Source organism: Varroa destructor, unplaced genomic scaffold, assembly GCF_002443255.2.
Source record: "Varroa destructor unplaced genomic scaffold, Vdes_3.0 BEIS01000004.1, whole genome shotgun sequence".
In the NCBI taxonomy this organism is placed as follows: domain Eukaryota; kingdom Metazoa; phylum Arthropoda; class Arachnida; order Mesostigmata; family Varroidae; genus Varroa; species Varroa destructor.
Window position 1 is genome coordinate 43639609 of NW_019211457.1, and position 20831 is coordinate 43660439.

At 38.3% G+C, this 20831-nt stretch overlaps 1 protein-coding gene across 3 annotated transcripts in view; it reads left to right on the top strand.

The window, feature by feature from the left end:
- Positions 1-6163, top strand: part of LOC111249086 (atrial natriuretic peptide receptor 1-like) — a 16565-nt gene extending 10402 nt beyond the window's left edge. For 2 of the 3 annotated variants that reach the window (XM_086986697.1, XM_022802439.2), the window contains exons 12-19: positions 2026-2179; positions 2320-2496; positions 2620-2788; positions 2995-3144; positions 3218-3410; positions 4022-4295; positions 4639-4730; positions 4847-6163. In XM_086986697.1, the coding sequence (XP_086842823.1) occupies positions 2026-2179; positions 2320-2496; positions 2620-2788; positions 2995-3144; positions 3218-3410; positions 4022-4295; positions 4639-4730; positions 4847-5023 (1386 nt within the window). In that variant the 3' untranslated portion in view covers positions 5024-6163. Of the gene's footprint in view, positions 1-2025; positions 2180-2319; positions 2497-2619; positions 2789-2994; positions 3145-3217; positions 3411-4021; positions 4296-4638; positions 4731-4846 lie in introns of those variants that run through there. The other variant, XM_086986698.1, reaches the window with a different exon arrangement.
- Positions 6164-20831: the final 14668 nt, after the last annotated feature.

Genomic DNA, 20831 nt, shown 5'->3' on the forward strand with positions numbered 1-20831 from the left:
TATATACATACATACATACATACACAAACACCAAGTACGTGATGAACTTCCTTACAGTCTGAATTCGATTAAATTCGGTTTATTTACCTTAGCTGATGGTGGTTATCCTCTGGCAGACGACAGTGAACCTAAATTATATTTACAGCAAAGTGAATTGAACTTCAGCTAGTCGGTCAGGCTCATCTACAACTATCGCAGACAGACCCGTTACTTAGCAGTATTTACTTTGAAGCACACGCCACTCGTCTGACCGCCAAATAACTATATGGGCCTTTCATGTATCCAACTATTTGTTCACGAAGACCATGGCCGCGTAGACGTTCAGCCTCTAACCAAATGCGAATCAATCATTTAAAATGTCGATGGACTATTTCCGAGATGGATTGTAACACAAAACCAGACCTATAAGCTCTCAATCGGAAGAATAATCTCAAAGTAATGAGAGGACATCGTCGTAAATAGAAATGTTATAGAAGTACGTTTTGAAGACCGATATTATGGCAAGGACCTTTTAATCAGAAAATGAAGAACAACTTTGGAAACACTACTTGACGAGCCCAATTTTGGCTTAATTGTAATGATTCTGTTTCCATTCTTTCACACACAGACCGGCACATACTCCTGAGTCTAGTGGGTGATAACGAACGTTAAACACATTCAACGTCTCCATATATATATATATATATGTATATATATGTATATAAGGACATCAAAACATTGATTGACAAAGATTGTGCCCGCAAAGTAGAACTTACAGATGATTAAGTGATGATAAACTCTGATTTCCGTTTTTCAAATTAAATTAGGTTTTTTCTACCATCCAATAACACTGCTAACGCGTATTACGCTGCTTCCTTCCATGTATTTTGCTCTATCGAGTATTAGTGGTTGGGCCTGTTGCTTCAAGAATCGTAAGAGATTGAGGACTTGATGAATACGATGTTACGCACCGAGCGCCTTTGTGAATAGACGGATAGCGAGACGAAAATCAGCCCTTCAAAATGTCAAAACAGGACCGCTGCGGGCCTCCTTGCTTAGTTCGTGTCTAGTAGAGAAAGGTCGACTGACTAATCTCTAGCTCAACATTATACGATAGAGGGCTGTAGCTGGAACATTGCCGAGCTAGAAATACGGAATAAGTAGAGACCGAAGCGAAGCAAATAATACAAAAGCAGTCAAAAAGGAAATAAAGGCACACAGAAACGTAAACATTCACACAGATACAAGGATAGACAAATAGACCGACTTTGAGCACACAAACCATTAAGCAGTTGGAATAACACTGCTACAAGACTTCAGCATACAGCAACTGTTAACATATGCACGAACGCTCATGGACGTACGTACATGCACCGATGCAGGTAACTCGTAATGATCTAGTTAAGTGTGTAAAACGCGGTGGATCGCTTTACAAGCAGATCAAAGTTAGGCATAAAAGGACAGATAATAGATAATATAATAGTAACTCATAGACATACATCGATTAGCCACTAATGATTTGTAGTTTAAATCAACCAGCGGCTATAAGTTGCATTTTACGGTTCTACGGATCTAAAGGTGTACGAAGTAACGGTTCGGAGCTTTACATTTTTTAGTATTGGTTTAACCCTAAATCAGTGACGTTCTAGACTGATTAGGTTTTCATCCTCTATACCGTGCAGTAATGCTGCAGCAGTCGATCGAGCCCACTCAAGCATTAGTTAAATTCAATCGGTCTCCTGCTACAAGCCGGCTAGATCAGGGAATTTTTTCTGATGACAAGACGAGGATTCTAAAAATGTACAATTCACAAATGCCAAAAAAGCACAATTTGTATTTTTACTGGCCGTTATCTATATATCGTGTAATAGGCATGCGATATTTCATATATATACGCGCTGTCGAAGGAAAGCGTAGGCGAGGTACTAAAGGTACATATGTGCTATCCCTAGGTAGATATCTATATTTGATCTTTTGAACTATAAACTGTTATGCTGTTGTTGTTGTTGTTGTTGTTGTTGTTGTTTTTGTATTCGTCGTACTCAGGGCATTCACTTCCTCCATAATTCTTCGATTGGTTTCCATGGACGACTAAAAAGCACGAAATGTGTTATCGATAGTCGCTTCGTCGTCAAATTAACCGATTTTGGCCTTCCGTCGTTGGCGGAACAAATTCCCGAGCCGGACATCAAAAATCTGAGTATGAGAATTGTCGTTTTTTCCGTTTACGTTATTACGAGCCATTCCTATGAGTTTTCAGTGAGCAGGCTATCAGTATAATTAATACTGTAACCATCAGTAGTCGAGTCAGAACGATACAAACCAATAAACATGTTTCAGGAACGTATTTCTGGACTGCGCCGGAAATTTTGCGCAGCCGCAATCCCCGACTGAATGGAACCAAAGAGGGAGACATCTACAGTTTGGCTATCGTGCTTCAGGAAGTGATCACACGCTGCGGTCCATTTGAATCCATCGAGCGCCTAGGTAGGGCCAAGGTCAACCTCGAACCAGAAGGTTAGTAAACCGTTCTTTACACTTAGTTTCGAAGTATGCATTCTCTGCGTGAATTTTTACTCAGTATATTTTGGGGCGAGCCAAGCTTCCCTTTAAATAGCAGAGTCGTTTTCTGATGACCAGAAATTCTTGATCGTGTCAAGATGGGCGTGGTGCCGCCCTTCCGGCCTGAGGTATCGGCAGATGAGTGTCCACAAGAACTTCTGCGTCTCATGAAGCACTGCTGGGCTGAAAATCCCAACGATCGTCCGCTGATCGCAGAGGTGAAAGCTCGCATTAAAAAGATCACCAAGTACGTACAAGTAGTCCTTTGTCTATATATTCGATTACAAATTATGTACTGAACAGTGAAACGGATGTATTTCTTTGAGAGCACTTCAGCCCATGACATAAAAGCTAGATTCAAGTTGCAAGAGGTTTCACGGTCATTCCACGTTAGGGCCACGCTAACAGCGTTTGCTTGCACAAACTCTTCTTGGTTTATTGGGACGTCCGCAGGGGAATGTCATCGAAAAACTTCTTTGACAACCTCCTCCAACGAATGGAGCAGTATGCAAACAATCTCGAATCCATAGTAGAAGAGAAAACTCAGTCGCTCATTGAGGAAAAAAAACGAACCGATGAATTACTCTACCAGCTTTTACCAAGGTAAGTAATCGGCCTGTGGGGCATATACGTACTCTCCAATGTTAACAATTACAGCAAGCATGTCCATTGCCAGGTACGTAGCCGACGAGCTCAAGAAAGGATCTCATGTCCAGCCAGAATCCTTCGAAGAAGTAACAATTTTCTTCAGCGATATCGTAGGATTTACAACACTTTCGTCGGAAAGTTCCCCGCTTCAAGTTGTAACACTACTCAATGATCTCTACACAATGTTCGACGCTGTTATCGAGCAACACGACGTTTATAAGGTACGAGGTTAACGGTTTTTGACGGCCCTTGCCAAAAAGATCATAGGTGATAAGAATTCCGCCACTTCTAGAACAAAAATCTTCGAAGATCGCGGTTCGTTCAGGTAATAGAATGAGACTTAAATTGCGTTGCATTTATTGGCGTAGTTCATTGATATTCTATGGAATAATGGCCTCTATTAATGCTTACTATCTAGTTTTTTTCGGATAGTAAAATGTATCCAATTTAAATAGCAGGCTACAGCATTTAGGTGTAAAATTATATAGAACTGAACGCTCGTTTCCTACATATATGTTCGCCGTAATTGAATAAACATCAATAATTAACAGCTCTTTCTTACTCTATAATGTTTTGTAGATAAGCAAATCGAACGTGAATAGTGTACGGCTGAGCCCTGGAGAAAAAAAAATATAGATAAAATACATGAGAGAAAGATGATCATCTTTGTGGATTAGAAGATTATCATTTTTAGCATATACAGAGTAACTTCCCACGCTCGCGGGTTACTGGAGGACACTGGTTGATCAGTTGGTTTTCTCAACAACAAAAAATACAAGCCTACCCACAGAATTCGGTGAAAATGCAATTTTTGTGTCTGATTTTCGAATAGGTCGAGACGATTGGCGACGCCTACTTGGTGGCGTCCGGCGTGCCCATACCCAACGGAAATGAGCATGCACGAGAAATAGCCCGAATGGCTATATTACTTCGTGAGAACTTGACCACATTCAAAATTCGGCATTTACCCAAGCGGAAGCTACAACTGAGAATTGGCATTCATTCAGGACCCTGTGTAGCTGGTGTAGTTGGTCTCAAAATGCCTAAATATTGCTTATTTGGCGACGCAGTAAATACCGCTTCGCGTATGGAGACGACGGGCGAACGTATGTTGATTAGGTTAACCTTGGTGGCCTGTTCAAGGAACTTAACCTGGCTGTTAGCGGGTTATTTTTCGTTTCGGTTAAATTTTGATTTTCGAAATTATTTTTTCAACAAATAAAACATTTACTGCGTAGTAGCCTTACCGTATTCTTACTTAGTATTCAGTTGTGATGTCAGTTTTACAAGCTGATAGTTCTTTTTAACCAAATAGATTGAGTGCCCTAATGGGGCAATACCTAAACAATTTTGACGGTTAAGCCAGTGAGTGCGTTGGGGCAAAGACACAGTTGTTCGTTATATATTTTCATTGTAAATACTAACTTACTTAACGATAACCATTAGCAGCGATGAAAATTCACATTAGTAAAAGATGCAAGGAAATACTGGATGGATTCGGATCGTTTGTCTCTACTCTTCGAGGAGACGTCCAAGTTAAGGTGGGTGCCCGCTTGCAATCAATCTTTCGTGTCACTGTGCTAAATAATATCATTTGAATAGAGACTATCTGCTTGCGTAAATAGTTATTGTGAGCAACTTTGCCATTGCCTTGCAGGGCAAAGGGGTGATGACAACATACTGGCTAGATTCCGAGCTCGGCCGAAGATCTACGAAGAGTATGGCTCCCCAGGTTGATCAAGTGATCGCTAACGTGCGCGCTGAAATTGAAGCTGATGTACCTTCTCTGACCCAAGAAAACATTAACGAGATCAACAAGATCGTCAGTTCTTAAAGCTGTACCAGAAATACGTTTCAAACATAAACAAGGCTACATTTTCAGACGGGAGCGTTATACACCCCAGCCGTACGCACGAAACAACTTTCCACTAGCTTATAACTGAAGTGTATTACACAGCCGTCCTCAGCACACATTTGTCATATAAAATGATGACAGTGCTTTCCCGTTAAAGACCACAAGTTAGGCCAGGACATAAGCGAGTCGCTGAAATACGCCTTTTTCGACGTGGTCCTAACTTAAAGCGTCTATTTATTCATTAAAGCGTCTGTAATGAAGAATAGGTTGCTTTTAATTCCAAAATGGAGGAATATGGTGAATTACGGTTCATTTTAATTGAATCATATTTTTGATTCTTCTGAGAAAGAAATTACCTTATTTCCGAATTCGTATAGTTAATGAAATTGATTATCGTGGACCATTTACCGGCCTGCCGGCGAGATTCAAAATAGAAGAATGCAGCTGATATTACGCCGACTTGGACTAGCCATTAAAACGAAAAAAACAGATGCATTCTTAATTAGTATGGCAGTACTTGTTACTATTACCCTAGACTATTAAATATGACGAAACGCTTTAGACAATTGTTTTATACGGTTTTTAAATAATAATCTCCATACGAATATGGATCACAGCCACTCGCCAGTGGTTAGCTACAAAGAGATAACATAAGTTAGTCAACACCCCAAAAACATTTAAAAAAAAAAACCATATCTTGGGCTAGGTAAAAAAAATCGACCGTATATTTCTGCATCGCGTTACATGCATACGTTTTTCGGATATGGGTGATTTTTCACCTAGATAGAAAATCGGTTAGCATACGGTATACACACACTAACTGTCTTGAAGGTCGAAAAAAAAACTCAATAACAACATCGTGTACCAAACAAGCCGACTAGTTAGTCCAGACACCGTTTATCCACTTATATGGTGCAATCTCAAACGGTTTCTAGCTTACACATTAATCTTGTACGGAGGACATGTCACCGGACAAACTCTGTCGAGATTTTGTAAAATGTTAGCGGCCGCCCTATATTTGTATATTTATATGGGAAAACATCCATTTGTTATATATATATATATATGTAGTTGTAAGGGAAATGATAAATTACTGGGTAATAATAATACGATATTGAAGATGTCTGTCTTTTCAGTGATATCATATATTTAGATAGTAACTTTCAACCGGTAAATTAATACACTTTCTTCATTATCTAGGTAGAAAATTCGAAAATTGTGTATTTCAATATTCCTTCTAGGGAAAATAAAATTTATTCTATATCAATTTTAAATCATAAACAATGAACACCTATCATAAGATTCCAATAGGCACGTTTTTAATATAACACAACGACACTATTTAAATGAAAAATGACTTAAACCTTACAGACATCCACACACATCGGAAATTGATTATTTTGTTTAACAATTGCCTCAGTCTGCCCTATATTTGTGGCTACGACACAGGAAATACAATCGCGCAAATGTATTTGTCCTTTCCAAAGTCTATGACATTTATATAGTATATTGACTTTCAGAGTACTAAATTGTCTAACATTGATCCTTTACTATTCCATTTTGCCACGTAGTACGATGTAATCATTGTGTAACCACATATATTCGTACGCTAGCAAAAGCCTTATTAATGTCACACGCCCGACCTAGTCGATGCCCCCCTATGTTATTCATAGCCATATCTCTTATGCAATGAAAAAAATCACTCCATGATTATAGTAGAGTACATTACGTAAAGACTTAGCGTGAAAGCCATGTTTCGGACGACTATTTTTCACGAAACGATGTCAGCTGTCATATAATGAACGGAATCGACTTTTAATAGTCGTCTATAGCGCAGTAACAATCCTTCCAGTTTTAGAGGATCGTAGAAAAGACGCCTGCCAGTCTTACGTTTGACATATTGCGTACTGTGCATTGCACTCCGTTTGTTTTCGATGTGAACGAACATCTCGGGTGTACCGCGAAATTTAAAATACAGTTCGGCAATGGCAGTGTCGAAGTGCAACAAGAACAACAACAGTACATACAGCGCCTCTATAGTAACTAAACTTCGCATACAAACTGTAAGGTACATATAGTTTCGCATAGGGAATATCGACTATAAACTTATAAACGATTTTGAAACGTCTTATAAATTTATTAGCCAGCATATTATATTATCGGCTGACGTAAGACTTGGTTTTAATGGTTCCTTAACAGCACCGGTAGCTTGAAGACTGTATTTTTCTTACTTGGAAATATTGCCATTTACTCAAACTTGTGGCAGCCACCAAAATTTCGAAAAAAAAAATGTGCTTTGTTAAACAAAGAAAGGTGCTCCAATATACTCTGTGTAAATTCATTATTTTCTAGAAAAGTCTACTCTTTACCTTTTGACCAGCTTCTGCCTAGCCTTTGCTACAGTAAGTATATGATGTCTATTACTAGCAGTCTCATGACGCTCTGATATTCGTGCAGTCGTTTACTTCGCTCGACGTGGACTATCTTGAGCAACCCACGGTTTTGTATTCGGGCTGAACCTTCTGACGTGTTTTGCGCGTTCTCCTCTTAAAAACAAAAGAAGTTTTTTCTTTTTTTTCGGCTTGTAAGACCGAAAGCGAATATACTTAAAAGAAAAAACAGATAAGATTCTGATCTTCGGTCAGAGTTAATGCTCGCAAACTAAAGAAAAAGACGCATATAAGCACGATTTTATGTATTCCAATTGAGCTCTCGAATAATACGTACCTCACAAACAGAGGTCCTATTACAGGCTCTAAATGAACATTTCTGAGACTGGACATTTGCCCGTACTGGTGCAGAAATCTCTGCGACGAATCACACATTCGCTACGCGTGGCCTTCAATGGCCAAAGCAGGCTGTCTAAACACCTACAAGTTCCGGAATGCAATTCGAAAGGCCGCACCATCAAAAGGCCAAAGGAGCGGAAGTTCTTGAAATTCTATGTTTCGTAAAATACATAACTCGAGTGTAAATTTGTATAACATACCTCTAAACTATTGATTGATGTGTAAGCCAAATACGAATACTCCAGCATGGGTAATTATGATATTTTAGGAACTTACTTGAATAAATTACGCCGTATAAATAATACGAACCAAAAAGTAACTTTATTTTCTAATAAATTATTACTTGTCTTATTACTAACCGCATAGAAAAAGGTTCGTTTGTATCCGGACGGCTGCATCGAGACGCTTTTCAGATTCTGTAAAAAAAAACTCTGGTGACTCGAGGTAATTCGCTTCATCATTAATACTTACTAAAATATATAATTAAAACCATTGCGTTTTTCATTACAATCTAATAATAATAATATTCATACATATACCTCTCGTGTGGCTTCTATGTGTCGGGCACATGGCATTCAATGCACAATTACATAAACCGAAATATAATAAAATATTTAAGTAAATATGTTTGGAAAAAATAAATGCTTAAGTAAACAAACGCAAAGAGCTTGAACATTTCAAATAATATCTACGATACTTTGCATCTACACCGGATGGCCCACTGATGTCGTGACACTTTATTCTCGGATAGCTTATTAATATATTATAGTAATAAACTGAGTTTATTATAAACTAGACAAGCTCTCATTTGACACGGCGATTTCAGCAACAAACGTGTCCTAGATAAGCAAACACTTGATAATCAATCATACAGTTTCATCAAATCAAAGCGTACAGAACCACGCAAAAGCCTCAAGGCCACGTTCGTTACGCAACGGCGGACAGAATCGTAATACTTTTCTGTGCTGTACAAAGGTCCAACAACATCATGCTATAACACATACAATACTAACGCAGATGCTCCGTTACTTCTGCGCACATTTACATGAAAAGACTACCTTTCTAGAGCGTCAGTGATGATCAGCCATCACTTAATTGAACGACAAGGCTAATCACTGCGCGGTTGATTTTCTTATAGCACTCCAATAAGTCAAAGTCCTGAGGGCCTGCCATGAACGAGTTTATGTTGATCAGTTTTAGCCCCTAAATATTTCAAGCGTAATCGGCTAATAATTCCCCACTGTGTTGTCTGGGTCCTGCTAAATAAACCATTCCTTAACTTTAATGTGTTTAGAATGCTCGTCAATCTCATTCCCGGACGCATTTATAGAACGTGCGGCATTGTCATCACTCATAGCGTCGGTATTTCTTTAACGGCAATCTGATGATAAATCAATGTTGTTTTCGTATTACAGCCTTGTTACGCCTAGTCAGCGCGATATTTATCCGTCAATATACTATGTGATGATGATGATAGAAGGTTTTTGACACGTTCATTGAAATAGCTATTAAGGTAATCAAGTAGAGATTTGTTTGGCAGACCTAGTATTTATAGTGAATCAATTACAAGCCTTTGAATGAAGATTCACTATAATTGGACCGCTTAGGATATGTAGACACCATTCTCAGAGTAAGGTCTGTGGTTCGAAATACACACTGCACGGACATCCTCTTCGTGAGTCCTCTCTATACAGATTTAGTCTTCATTAATCTTTAGCCAAAAGCAGCCGAGTTGTTTACAATTGAAATAATAATAGATTTGTTATTTCTATAATATAATAACAAACAACTGGCAGAGTCGATTTTCTATGACAGATAAACCCTTTGAACCTGGTCCTATTTTGTAGTTTGTGTCATTTTTTTTTGTGTCAGACAGCGAGACGATATTACCCACGCTTGTGTGCTTCTTGCTAAGTCCGTTTGGTCTATATGTTTCTTACAGACAGACTTGATATCGCACGATCTCTGCTCAGGTAAATAGCCATGCGAGGATCTATTAAAGCCACCTGAGTTATTTTCAAATATTCCATTTCTAGTTTGTTAATATTAGCTTATGAACTATACGGGACGAAGGAAAATGGCATAGTTAAGCATTTTTAACGGCAATTGCCTCATTAATTATAGAAATTATTATATTAGTCGTTAGAACTGCATATATTTTTGTATTCTAAATATACGTTGCCCCTTGAACCCTCTGAGGCATAAGTGCGACTTGCTTTCAGTTTCAGCGGCATAGATATGTAGAGTTTTACATCGCAACTGTACGTTTAAGAAGTGTGAATATTTCCTTTGAAGTAACAAAAGATTTCAATCAGGAATAACGGTCCTTCACAGGAAATACTCTTTTGGCATGTATTGTCCAGTTTGCTTGTGTAACATTGCTATGTCTCAATGAAATACCGCCACGTCCGGTAATTTAATCATTTTTTAAAGGAGTTTCAACAGCGGCAGCACTGATATGCCTTCTAGTACTGTGTTTGTTTACTCTGTCCCACCTCTCTGCCTTCCAACGCGAAACCATATTGGACGGTTTATATTTTTTTTTTTTTTATTCTTTGGTCATAGATTCATTCCAAACTAACAATCAAAGTAACTGTTGTAGAGCATAATATTACAGAACGACAAGAACAACATGTTGAATAAACATAAACCAACATGCTTAAAGTCCTCCTAGATGAGCTTACTATATCTATTTATTTAGTTTTTTTTTTGATAAAAGGACCGCTAGCGTAAATCGTGTCCTATCAATCGCCCATTCAATTCCGCTTAGCTTTAGGACGCATTGAATATTATAAATGATCCAGTATATCTCAAAATCCGTACTGAATTGTCCCAGATTTTTAACATGGCATTATCCGTGACCTTGTTGTCTTTCAACTGATCATGAAATCGAACCGTTTTCCCTTGCGGTGTCGATTCGGTGAGGAAGGCTTGAACCAGCCACGGTGGGGAATTCCCTTATAAAAGTGTTGACTGGCATCAAACATAAATGTCTTTTAATTTGAACTCAGCGTAGGAAAACCCTTGCTTATAATAATAATTTTATCGAGCCGTCTCATACTATTCGTCGCTATATTAATATAGCTCGGCGAAAATTTGAAGACTCAGTGATATTAGCCACCGAAGGCGTTATGAAATGAAAAGATATTGGAGGTGCCAATCACCGCCGAAACAACTGATCAGCGAAAACAACAATCGTCGATAGAAGAATTCGTATATAAATATACCTTGTATAGAAGCTTGCATGTACATACGTCGGAATAATAAGATGATTTAATATGAGAATAGGAGGAATTTCTACTTTAAAGGCAAGAGATATTTTCTGCGTCGTGAAAGGATTTCGCGGCCAAGAATCAATAGAATCATGATAGCCTTCGCAGTAAACACCATTTGGAATCCGTCAAAATAAAATAATTACGATGGTAGGCATCCTTTTCAAGCACTGATAAAGTGACTCAATCAGACAGGGAGTTTAGTGGTGATATGGAGCCAACGACTGAATCAAATATAAGGCATAAGTATTGTAAGTCAGGGAAACATTGACTATTATAGAATAACACAGAGCACAATGACACGATTTGCGGAAAATATTAATGTCTAGCTGCTTGTTATCGTGTATAATTCATGCGAGAAGTTCCATAATCTAATACTTTGTCAAAACAAGCCAACTACACAAACTTCTTTTTGATTTGACAAGTTCTCTGTCACAATGTATTTCTCTATGTATTATCCTAACTCGAGCTTATCTATATCACAGCGAAGCTTAGCAGACGAATTCCGACGCTGCTTCCGGTCTATGTCTGAATAAGCTGAAGTACCGTTTCTTTTTCAGATTTCGCTAAGTTCAAATGCTCTGAGCGGAACCCTGTCGACTCTGGTCGGTTTTCCACTTAGAATAGTTTCTGTGTCATCATCAAAAACGATAATTTTTGTTTTTGCGGTGGATGCCGCAGCGGCATTTGCGACGGTTGGAGTGTCAAAGTGCCATGTACTTTAATGCTCTCTTGTCTAATGCAGAAAAGGAAGCCGTATGGCTATGGCGTTATCGACGTTCCAGTCCGGTCAGACGCTTCATTGGCTGCGTCGGCAAATTAACTCTTACAGAATTCTGTAAAAAAAAAACTTGGATAATAATAATAACTAAGTTGTCAACACGCAAAATGTATATTGTTCAACGTGAACCCTATCCCCTTCATGCTGAAACACAATTGTTAAAATATCAACTAATAAACAGAGAAAAAAACAGCCACTGTGCACCACATTACCTTTATAACAATTTAAAGGAGTTTTGGTTGGGCCCAAACGGACAGTTCAGAATCGAAAAAAGATATCTGTTTGAACAAAAGCATGATTTGTGGGTTTTGGGGTACTACTACAGTGCAGACTGCCTGAGAAAGTTTAGTATGCGAGCCAATTCCTCCATATAGCCCAACTAAATCAAACGAATAGGACTATTCAGCAAAAAATACCCGTCAGGCAAGCTCAAGCCTTCCTATTCAAGGAAGATCTCTTGAGGTCCAAAAGTAAATGAAACAGTGTGTTGTTTGGTAAATGGAAAGACTTATCGATCATCCCAACAGAACACAGATGTATGCACCAAGTGAGGTAAATGGCACTTGCGATTATGGCACTTGCGAGTTACGAGACGATCGATGTGGTACCATATCTAAAGAGCAGATGAACATGGTCAGGTCAGGTTTGCAAGCACGAGCTCTATAAAACTGTTCAGCTCAGTATGGATGTACATTTCTTTAACACGTGCACATTATTTCGGCTCAATGCAAACACCCAAAACGATCGCGACCTAGGCGTCTGCAGGCTAGGATCATGCCCTTCTGGTGGTATCGTTTATTTTCAATCTCAGTCTATTTTTAACGAGTAACGTACTTTGCCCCGTAAGTGCGCTATGAATCCGTAAACTTGTCAAGGATAATTTTGTTAGATCTAGTACCTGTATTCAGTTTTAACATATAACATACAAATAATTCCACTCACCTGTCCAAAAGGTTATAAATTTCACATTACCGTTTTGTCCTTCAAATATAGAAATGGACCTTCCTCGTTCCGTACCTTTGCGGACCCAGGTTACGAAAGGGTTCTCAAGAATGCATTCAAAATCTATCCGAGCCCTTAGTACCTTCTCCCAGAACAAAAGGTTAAGATGGCTTATGAACGAATTGGTAATATTTACACGAACATTTCATAGATAACGACAGACGTCACTAATTGTAGAGTATAATATGAGTACAGGATAGGAAGTTCTAAATCTCCCCACTGTTGACACAACAACGATAGGGCTCTTATAAGAATAAAAAAATCTACTTGGGAATGAAAGCGGTCTTGTTCTATATTAGTTGTGGACATATCATACCCTCAAATACTTAGATCCGCAAGCTATATTTTTGTGTAAACCAGAAAAAATTGGATGAACCAGAACAAGGTGGACCCATATTCGTCTTAGTGATGAGGAAGAGAGATCGCTTTTGTGTCTGAATCACAAGACCGTTTGTGTTTCTAATATCTACAGTAAGATCTACAGGTAAGATCCGTAAATTATGTTCTATATCTTAGCAGAGCTCCTTTACTTCTCCGGCACAGGTAAACGGTAATTCCACACAATTACCTTTGACATAACTCTACACAAAACTGTATAACGGCACGCATAAAAAGACAATTCTAAATTCGCGGGTACTGAGTTTGATTTTTTTTTCTTTATAACCAAATAAGCTTTTTCTTTTTATTTCAGTATTTAAGGCGAAGATATTTCTTAAATTGGAGATCCTTGGGAGTTGACTTCACTACCATGCAATAATTATTTTTTTAATTAATACTGTCTGCGTATCGCTATGATCGTAAATGAGCTGCGTCACATTTGCAGATTTAGTCCCACTAGAAGAGTAAGTCTGTTAGTGAGCAACATTTATATATATAGGATAGATACTTTCTTATTAATTCAGTATATATAAAACTGTTATTTCACAGCTCCACTTCAACTACCATTAAGATTTTAAGCTATGATAACAATAATAATATGAGCGCATTAATTTCAAATGCTTGTACTCCTTCGTTCAGTATTCCAAACATACTAAATAAGTTCAGATTGTTTTCGAAATAAAACGTACCAACAACGTCGCACTTTCAGAAGTTTACGAAAATAATACCTACGATGGTGGACGATCCGTTTCTACGCTGTAGATGTACACCAAGAACCTCCCTTCGGACTCCATAACATCATGTCCAACGGGTTGCCAGCTGCACCTGTACAATGAAGGGTTATGCTGTCGTAGTCGCCGTCCAAAGTTTATGCAAATAAATCGAAGATACAAATGGCTACTGTGTGGCGCGATTTTTTAATGGTCTGCTTTTCGTAATAGCAACAATAGAACTAATCGATCTAATGGTTGTGAATTATCTTCACAATGTGTTATCTAGAGATAGAGCAATTACGATACCATCTAACCGTTCGATCAGCAAATACTGCATAATTGCGACTTGATCTTCCGATAGGTCGATTCGCATGGATGAACGTGCTTCATAAATGCCTCTCTGTAAATAAATTATAGGTTTAAAAATGTTAAAAGCAGAAAATCAGCGACTTTTCACAGGTTGTTTGTGACATTTTTGCGCTTCGTCTCTGGTCCCGTGGTGCTTATCTGGAATATGTCGCAAGTGGCCAAATGATAATATTAACGTTGATTATTGATAATGGTGAGCCAAATAATTTGTGTATCAGCTGACAAATGAACTGCATGTAAACCTGTGCGGGTTTTGCGATTTTCTTAAAAATCCGTTATTTTGCCTCAATTATACTGCTTTAATGATTTTGTTCATTCGGTTAATCTTTTGCTTTTATCTATTTACCATGTTTTTTTTTAATGGAGGAAAATTCGAAATTTATTACGTTACACTATTGCGTGTTTGAATAACTTTGTATCTTTGCCGTAGCCAGGCGATACTCGTATCACGATTAAGCCGTCACCCAGCTAGCGTAACCTCGACTTCGGAGTTTCCAATATAAACCCAAGCAAATCGCACTCTATCTGTATAAAGCTAACATAAAATCCTGCATCCGTTTGGTTAATTAAATAAATTGCTTTGTTGCTATAAGTGACACACCTAGCGATAACTCAAGCGCAGACCCATTTGCTCGCCGTTATCAGTTAATAAAAAATTCATTTCTAGGAACATTCTGCAATTTCTGCACCATGGTGAACTCATCTTATTTTTCCATTGTTGTTGAATCCTTTTCATATTTTCACATATATATTACTATACACTATATATATTACTACTATACTACACATATATAATATATTACTTTGATTTTCAATTTTTCATTTAATTAGACCTCAATCGTTCATGAACGTAGCACTACTTCAGGCCTCCATTACAATAATGTAAAAACTGACCTTTTTTTTTTTTTAGATAATTCAGTTTTGTGTATATTTGGCGGAATCGTCTAAGCCTCTAAGAAACTCCTACTAAAAGAAAACACTGCTTCTTTTTTTGTTCGTCGAAAGGAAATGATAAACGATTGAGGTAACAACATTCATATTAAGTCTCAAAAAAAAAACGTAGAATACTACTTCAGGTGGATCAAGAAACACAATTAAAGCTGAATCAATTACAATCTGCAACCGATATCAGCCCTTCTAACCTTCGGGATCAATCGAATTTCGTCGCGCAATTATTATACACCATATTGATATCAACCATACTTTAAACATACATTACAATGGGAGTGCCCAGAGAGAATCCAAACAATATTTTGGCGTTCCGATACTGCCCTATATAGGCGTACTTAACGGTCAGTGTTATCTTTTTTACATATTGAAAAAACAAAATGGCGGATGGCCAAAATTGTACGAAGCACATTGCTGTATTAGCAAAAATTAGCATGCGATGGATATTTTTCAAGATCACTGATAGAGAATTAGTTGACAAGATAGCGGGCAAAATATAACCAGTAAGCTGCAGTTATTATAAGTTTCGTTCAGAATAGTGCCTGAAGTCGAAATGTATGTGCTCTGTTTCTGGTTGAGAACTATACACAGCGGCCAATCAACAGAGCTGAACCCAGAACACCAATTGATAGGGCATCATCTGCTATGTATCGATAAAATCTCCTATGGGCATTTTCTTTTTGAATGTGTGCCAAAACTCACAATTAGTTAAATTCTGCTGTAATTTTTGAGTGTCTTTGTTTGTTTATCGTACTGCCTGTTAACGTCATCATGTGGAACTAGTTTTTTTTTTGTTAGAAATGGGATTGAAACCTGTAATCTTCGAGTATGTTCCTCTGCTTCGATCTGTTACCAGCAGCTTAAGTATGTAGACTGACTCTTTATAACCTGCTCGCACCAAGTAATAACGATATCATTGTCATAATAATCATCGCGCCAAAAAGCCTCATAAGTGAACGTAGGAATCTTCTTTCCAGATACTTAAAGCGTCTCACTATCTTCTGTGTCTGATGAGCTCAGCGCAACTCTCATCGCTAATACGGGATATATAATTCATGATTTTTTGGAGTAGTACGCCTGGCCTTGTTGTTAATTGTTGCTTTAAGTGGCCCCTAGCAGCAAACGAAGTGTATGTACTATGTTCAGCTCCTAATCCAGACCATTTTACGTGTTTTTACAGTTAGTGGTCACAAGAAACTGAATAACTTGGTAATAATGCGCATCTCTTGAAGTGCCATTATATCTCTAGCTAGCAAATCCCGTCGTGGTAGAAATCAGGAAGATGATTAATTATTACTAATATGTAGAAAAAAAGAATTAAGAAAGCTATGGCACGTAGTTTCAAAGACCTAACACCGAAGAAGCTCACAAACGTTCAGCAATATTCACTTCGGTTAGACTACTAATGAGGCATTGTCGCAATGCTATACCTAGGAACTTTTGGGAGCCTACTCACCTAAAATAAATAACTATAGTAGTGATAAAAATACAGAGAAAAATTACCCAAGGTAGAATAAAGGAGATGTTAAATGCACGCACACCTGACGTTTTCCACCTTAACAATCAACTGATTAATCAATTTTCAATTAGGACAAAACTATCATAGAATATAGCAGCTAGAGTCCATTTGATTAACGCAATGTAACTTCGTGGCATAGTGGACGATTATATAGGTACAGGCAGATAGCATATAGTTTGTCAAAAATTGTCTCATTTTTTTTCACGTTCTATAGTTTCTTTTCTAGTTTTTATAGTTTCAGAAGTTGCATATATTTTTGTTAACTTCAGGTTTTTCATTTGTCGACTGCTTAATTTTAGTACAAAAAAGGAAATAATAATATTTCGACTAATATCAAACAAGTTACTCTTTATAAAATGTGTGTATTATCCTGCGATATAGTTGTTTCTCCGATAGAAAGCACTCATTACTGATACAAACCGGTCCCGCAATGATCTTCACAGTGGGTTGCCCCCGCGCCTCTGAAGAGTCAGTCATCTTGGCAGGCAGGCAGGCAGGCCTATCGCATTGGCATTAAGCGGCGTAGAACGGGCCTTTCCAATCTTTAGGTATTAATTACTCTACGAAAAGCTGATAGTTTCAGCTAAGATCGGCTGGCTTTGCTCTCAGTCCTGTGATGCACTAGATTCCTATCCATTATTGAATATTGGATAGGGTTAGCAGGGATGCTTTCAAGGGACTACGACGGTTGCTATTTACTGTAATGAGTCAAACGAATGATTTGAATAACTATTAATGATCTATGATTAAACCTCTCGCCCTGTTTGGATGATGTTGACGTGCTGTTTTCGTTGGCACTGTATGTGTGGCATCTGAAACTTTCTACTTTCTGTTCTTTTTCACTCGTTTACGCACCTTCATGAAGTGCTCAAGCCTTCGTCAGGCATGATCAGCAAACACCATACATCCACAGACTCGTGTACTCATTTGCTGATCTGTTCGTCTTGAGCTCTTTATGTTAGCATCAATGTAAGCTATGGATCTGATGCATACAAACACACAACATTTATACACCAACATTACTTACTAGATTAGCGAAGTCATTAATTTTGAGTTTAATTCAAACAAAGATTCCGTAGGAAACAAACAAAAGAAAAAAGAAGAATTCTCATTAAGACGCTCCATCTCAAATCGCTACTGATCAAGCCAAATAAGCCGGGACCTCTTTTGAGAGAGCCTTGGCCCGACACTTCGGAAAGGGTTTCGTCGATTGCACGTGTCAGTCTTTGGCCATGCTCACGTTGCCCGACTAGGTTGAGTGGGTTCATGCTTGCGAAGAGTACGACGCGACGAGAATCCCTAGTTCACCCTGCGGAACCCTATTAGCCTAACCGCCCAAATAGGTACGTCAGATGGGCAGACAGGGCTTGGGGGAAGTTGGGAATTCAACAATCGTAAGCCGCTACCTACGCTGAGGTCTTCGAAACGGGTGTGTCTTATTTGCTCGGTTTTGTTTGATCTCCGCCGGGCGCCGTTTCATAGGGATCGAAAACCCCAACATCGATACGTTAGTTATTATCTATGGTACGATTATATCTATATTTTGGTCATAAGAGCTCCAAAGCGTACTGCTTAAACTTCACGCGGCATCACCAGTGCCTTGAATTTCATTTTTCGATATGCTTTCTGATTAATCCGGTCATTGGCGGAACGGAAAGATCACTAAATATCTAAATTGTCCTTGGGTAACAAGCCTGAGGGAGCTATTGGCTATGTCATCGTTGTATTAAGGAGCTGAAACAACTTTTTTAATATCTGGCCACTGTTAAAGCTACTACCATTACCTTTAATTCTGTTTAGCAAAATTCCCTTGGGGGCGCATATTCCGAATTCGATTATTACTAGAGCTGTGTGCTGAGCGTCTTCCCTCGCTTACTGTAAAAAATATAAAAGTTATACAAAACTGTAGCAAAAAAATCTTTCATGAAGAAAACAGAACATCTCTAAAAATTTGGTGATTGCAGAAAAAATTAACATTTAGAACGACGATATCATCTGTTGGACCTACACATACGGATGGCGCAGATGGCTTGAAGATAACGGTACAAAATATCTGATAAACCTGTGGACGGCGTTCGTGTCTCACGCAGTGAGCAGGTCAATACACAATCAATTTTCGAGAAAAAATTAGGTGTGGCTGAAAGAGAAACCTAGAAGGGTCACATGAAAACGTCTTCGTGCAGCAAGTGGTTTTTTATTTCTGCGATTTCAATAAAGTATCTACTCATTTTACCTATTTGACGTTAGTTGTTTGGCCATAAATATTTTTTCAGTAACTCATCTTCAGGTTATTACAGATACTCACGTGCCAGGTAATTGCATTAAAGCGTCTTTGTCCCGGTTCTTACCAAGAAAACACGTTGGCAATAAGAGTAAACAAGATCAAACATTTTGTCTTCTAAAACACACTCAATTTTAAAAACAACATTTATTTGGCTAGCTAAATATCTTATCTTTATTCCCATTAAATACCCATTGAACCGAAATAAATAATTTGAGTTTTACGTGTGGTACTGCCGTGAGTTATTGTTCAAGATGGCTGGCTTATTCCAGTACGAAACCATGTTTCGTACCTATGCCACCTTGTTACGCTACGTTACTCGTTAATGGTATTATAAATTAGATATTACCGTATCCAGCGCTTCGAAATCTACGTGACTGGTCCTGTTTTTTTCTGAAACGATTTTTATTGCTACTTTGGGTCCTTCTAAGGTCATATAGATTACAGGACGTGTGTACAAAACAAGGAATTATCTTTTCATTTCGCAATGTACCCTCTAAAACGCAATTATTTAAGCCTATCTAAAGCCACAAATATCAATGGAATTCAGCCCTGGAATTCTAGACGGAGCGCACGGCCGGCTTCCGTTTTTAGCTTCTGTTGCAATATTTGTATGTTTGTTTTTAATATAATCCTACGGATAATACTATCGGGTGTAGGATTTATTCTAGTTCAACTTTAATTGGGAAATTCCGATTTTACCAACTCTTCAATTCTAAATAATATTTTCGCATTTTTTCGTAATGGGTAATTAAAGGAATCAGCATTCAATTTTTGTCTTGCCCCATTTCAAACTGATCGAAATAGTAATGCGCGTCTATTGCAGGGACATCATTCGGTCAAGCAGGTTCTGATAAGATTTATGTCCGCTAACTTCATATATGAATGAGAAAAGCATACTCAACTAATGTGTATATATGTCTACAAGCTACAATTGCATTCTATTTTTGAAGCTGTCGACAAAGTACGCGGTTTCAGGATATATACCGAGCTTTTGTTCACGAGCGCAGTCCGTTTCGGGGGTGTCCCGCCAACAACAATGTTCGTCGCATTGCTGGCCATCTCGGTCACTGCGGGGTTACGAGAGCTCTCCTGTCACAAATACAAGAAAACGTCTTAATCATTAGTACAATAACGGTGAGTTTCGACGGCCGGAAATATTCGAAGCAACTGATTCGGTGGCACACATCCTGTGACGTTTCAAAAATTCCGCGCAGCCATCACTGACCAGTCTGTATTTTCGTGACGATATCGTCTTCACGGAGAGATGCGATTCATACCGTAAATCGTTATGTTTAAAATTTTTAGTATCTTTTTCGCATCTCGGCACCAGAGTCGATTCCATATGTAATGCTCCGAACAGTGCCGCTTGTATCGCCAACGATAGATAATGATACTGGTGTCTTCACTAGTTCTGCTTGTATCGGTACAATATGTACGCAAAAGCAATATACTGAACAATAATCGTATAATAAATGTTAAATATGCACGTAGATGACCAGCGCTCGGGTCTATATGAGGAAACTTGAACTTCGTTCAACATCAACTACAAGATTTTTTTCGTATTACCTCAGGTGACTGCATCCATTGCGACAGCCCATTCATTACTCGTATACCTGCTGATTACAGTGTTTTAATTATTTTATACCTGGCACGGGTCTTTTTCTCCTTCAGTGCATCCCGCATACAGCATCGTGTCGCTGAAATACCAAACTAACTATCTAACCAGAACCTC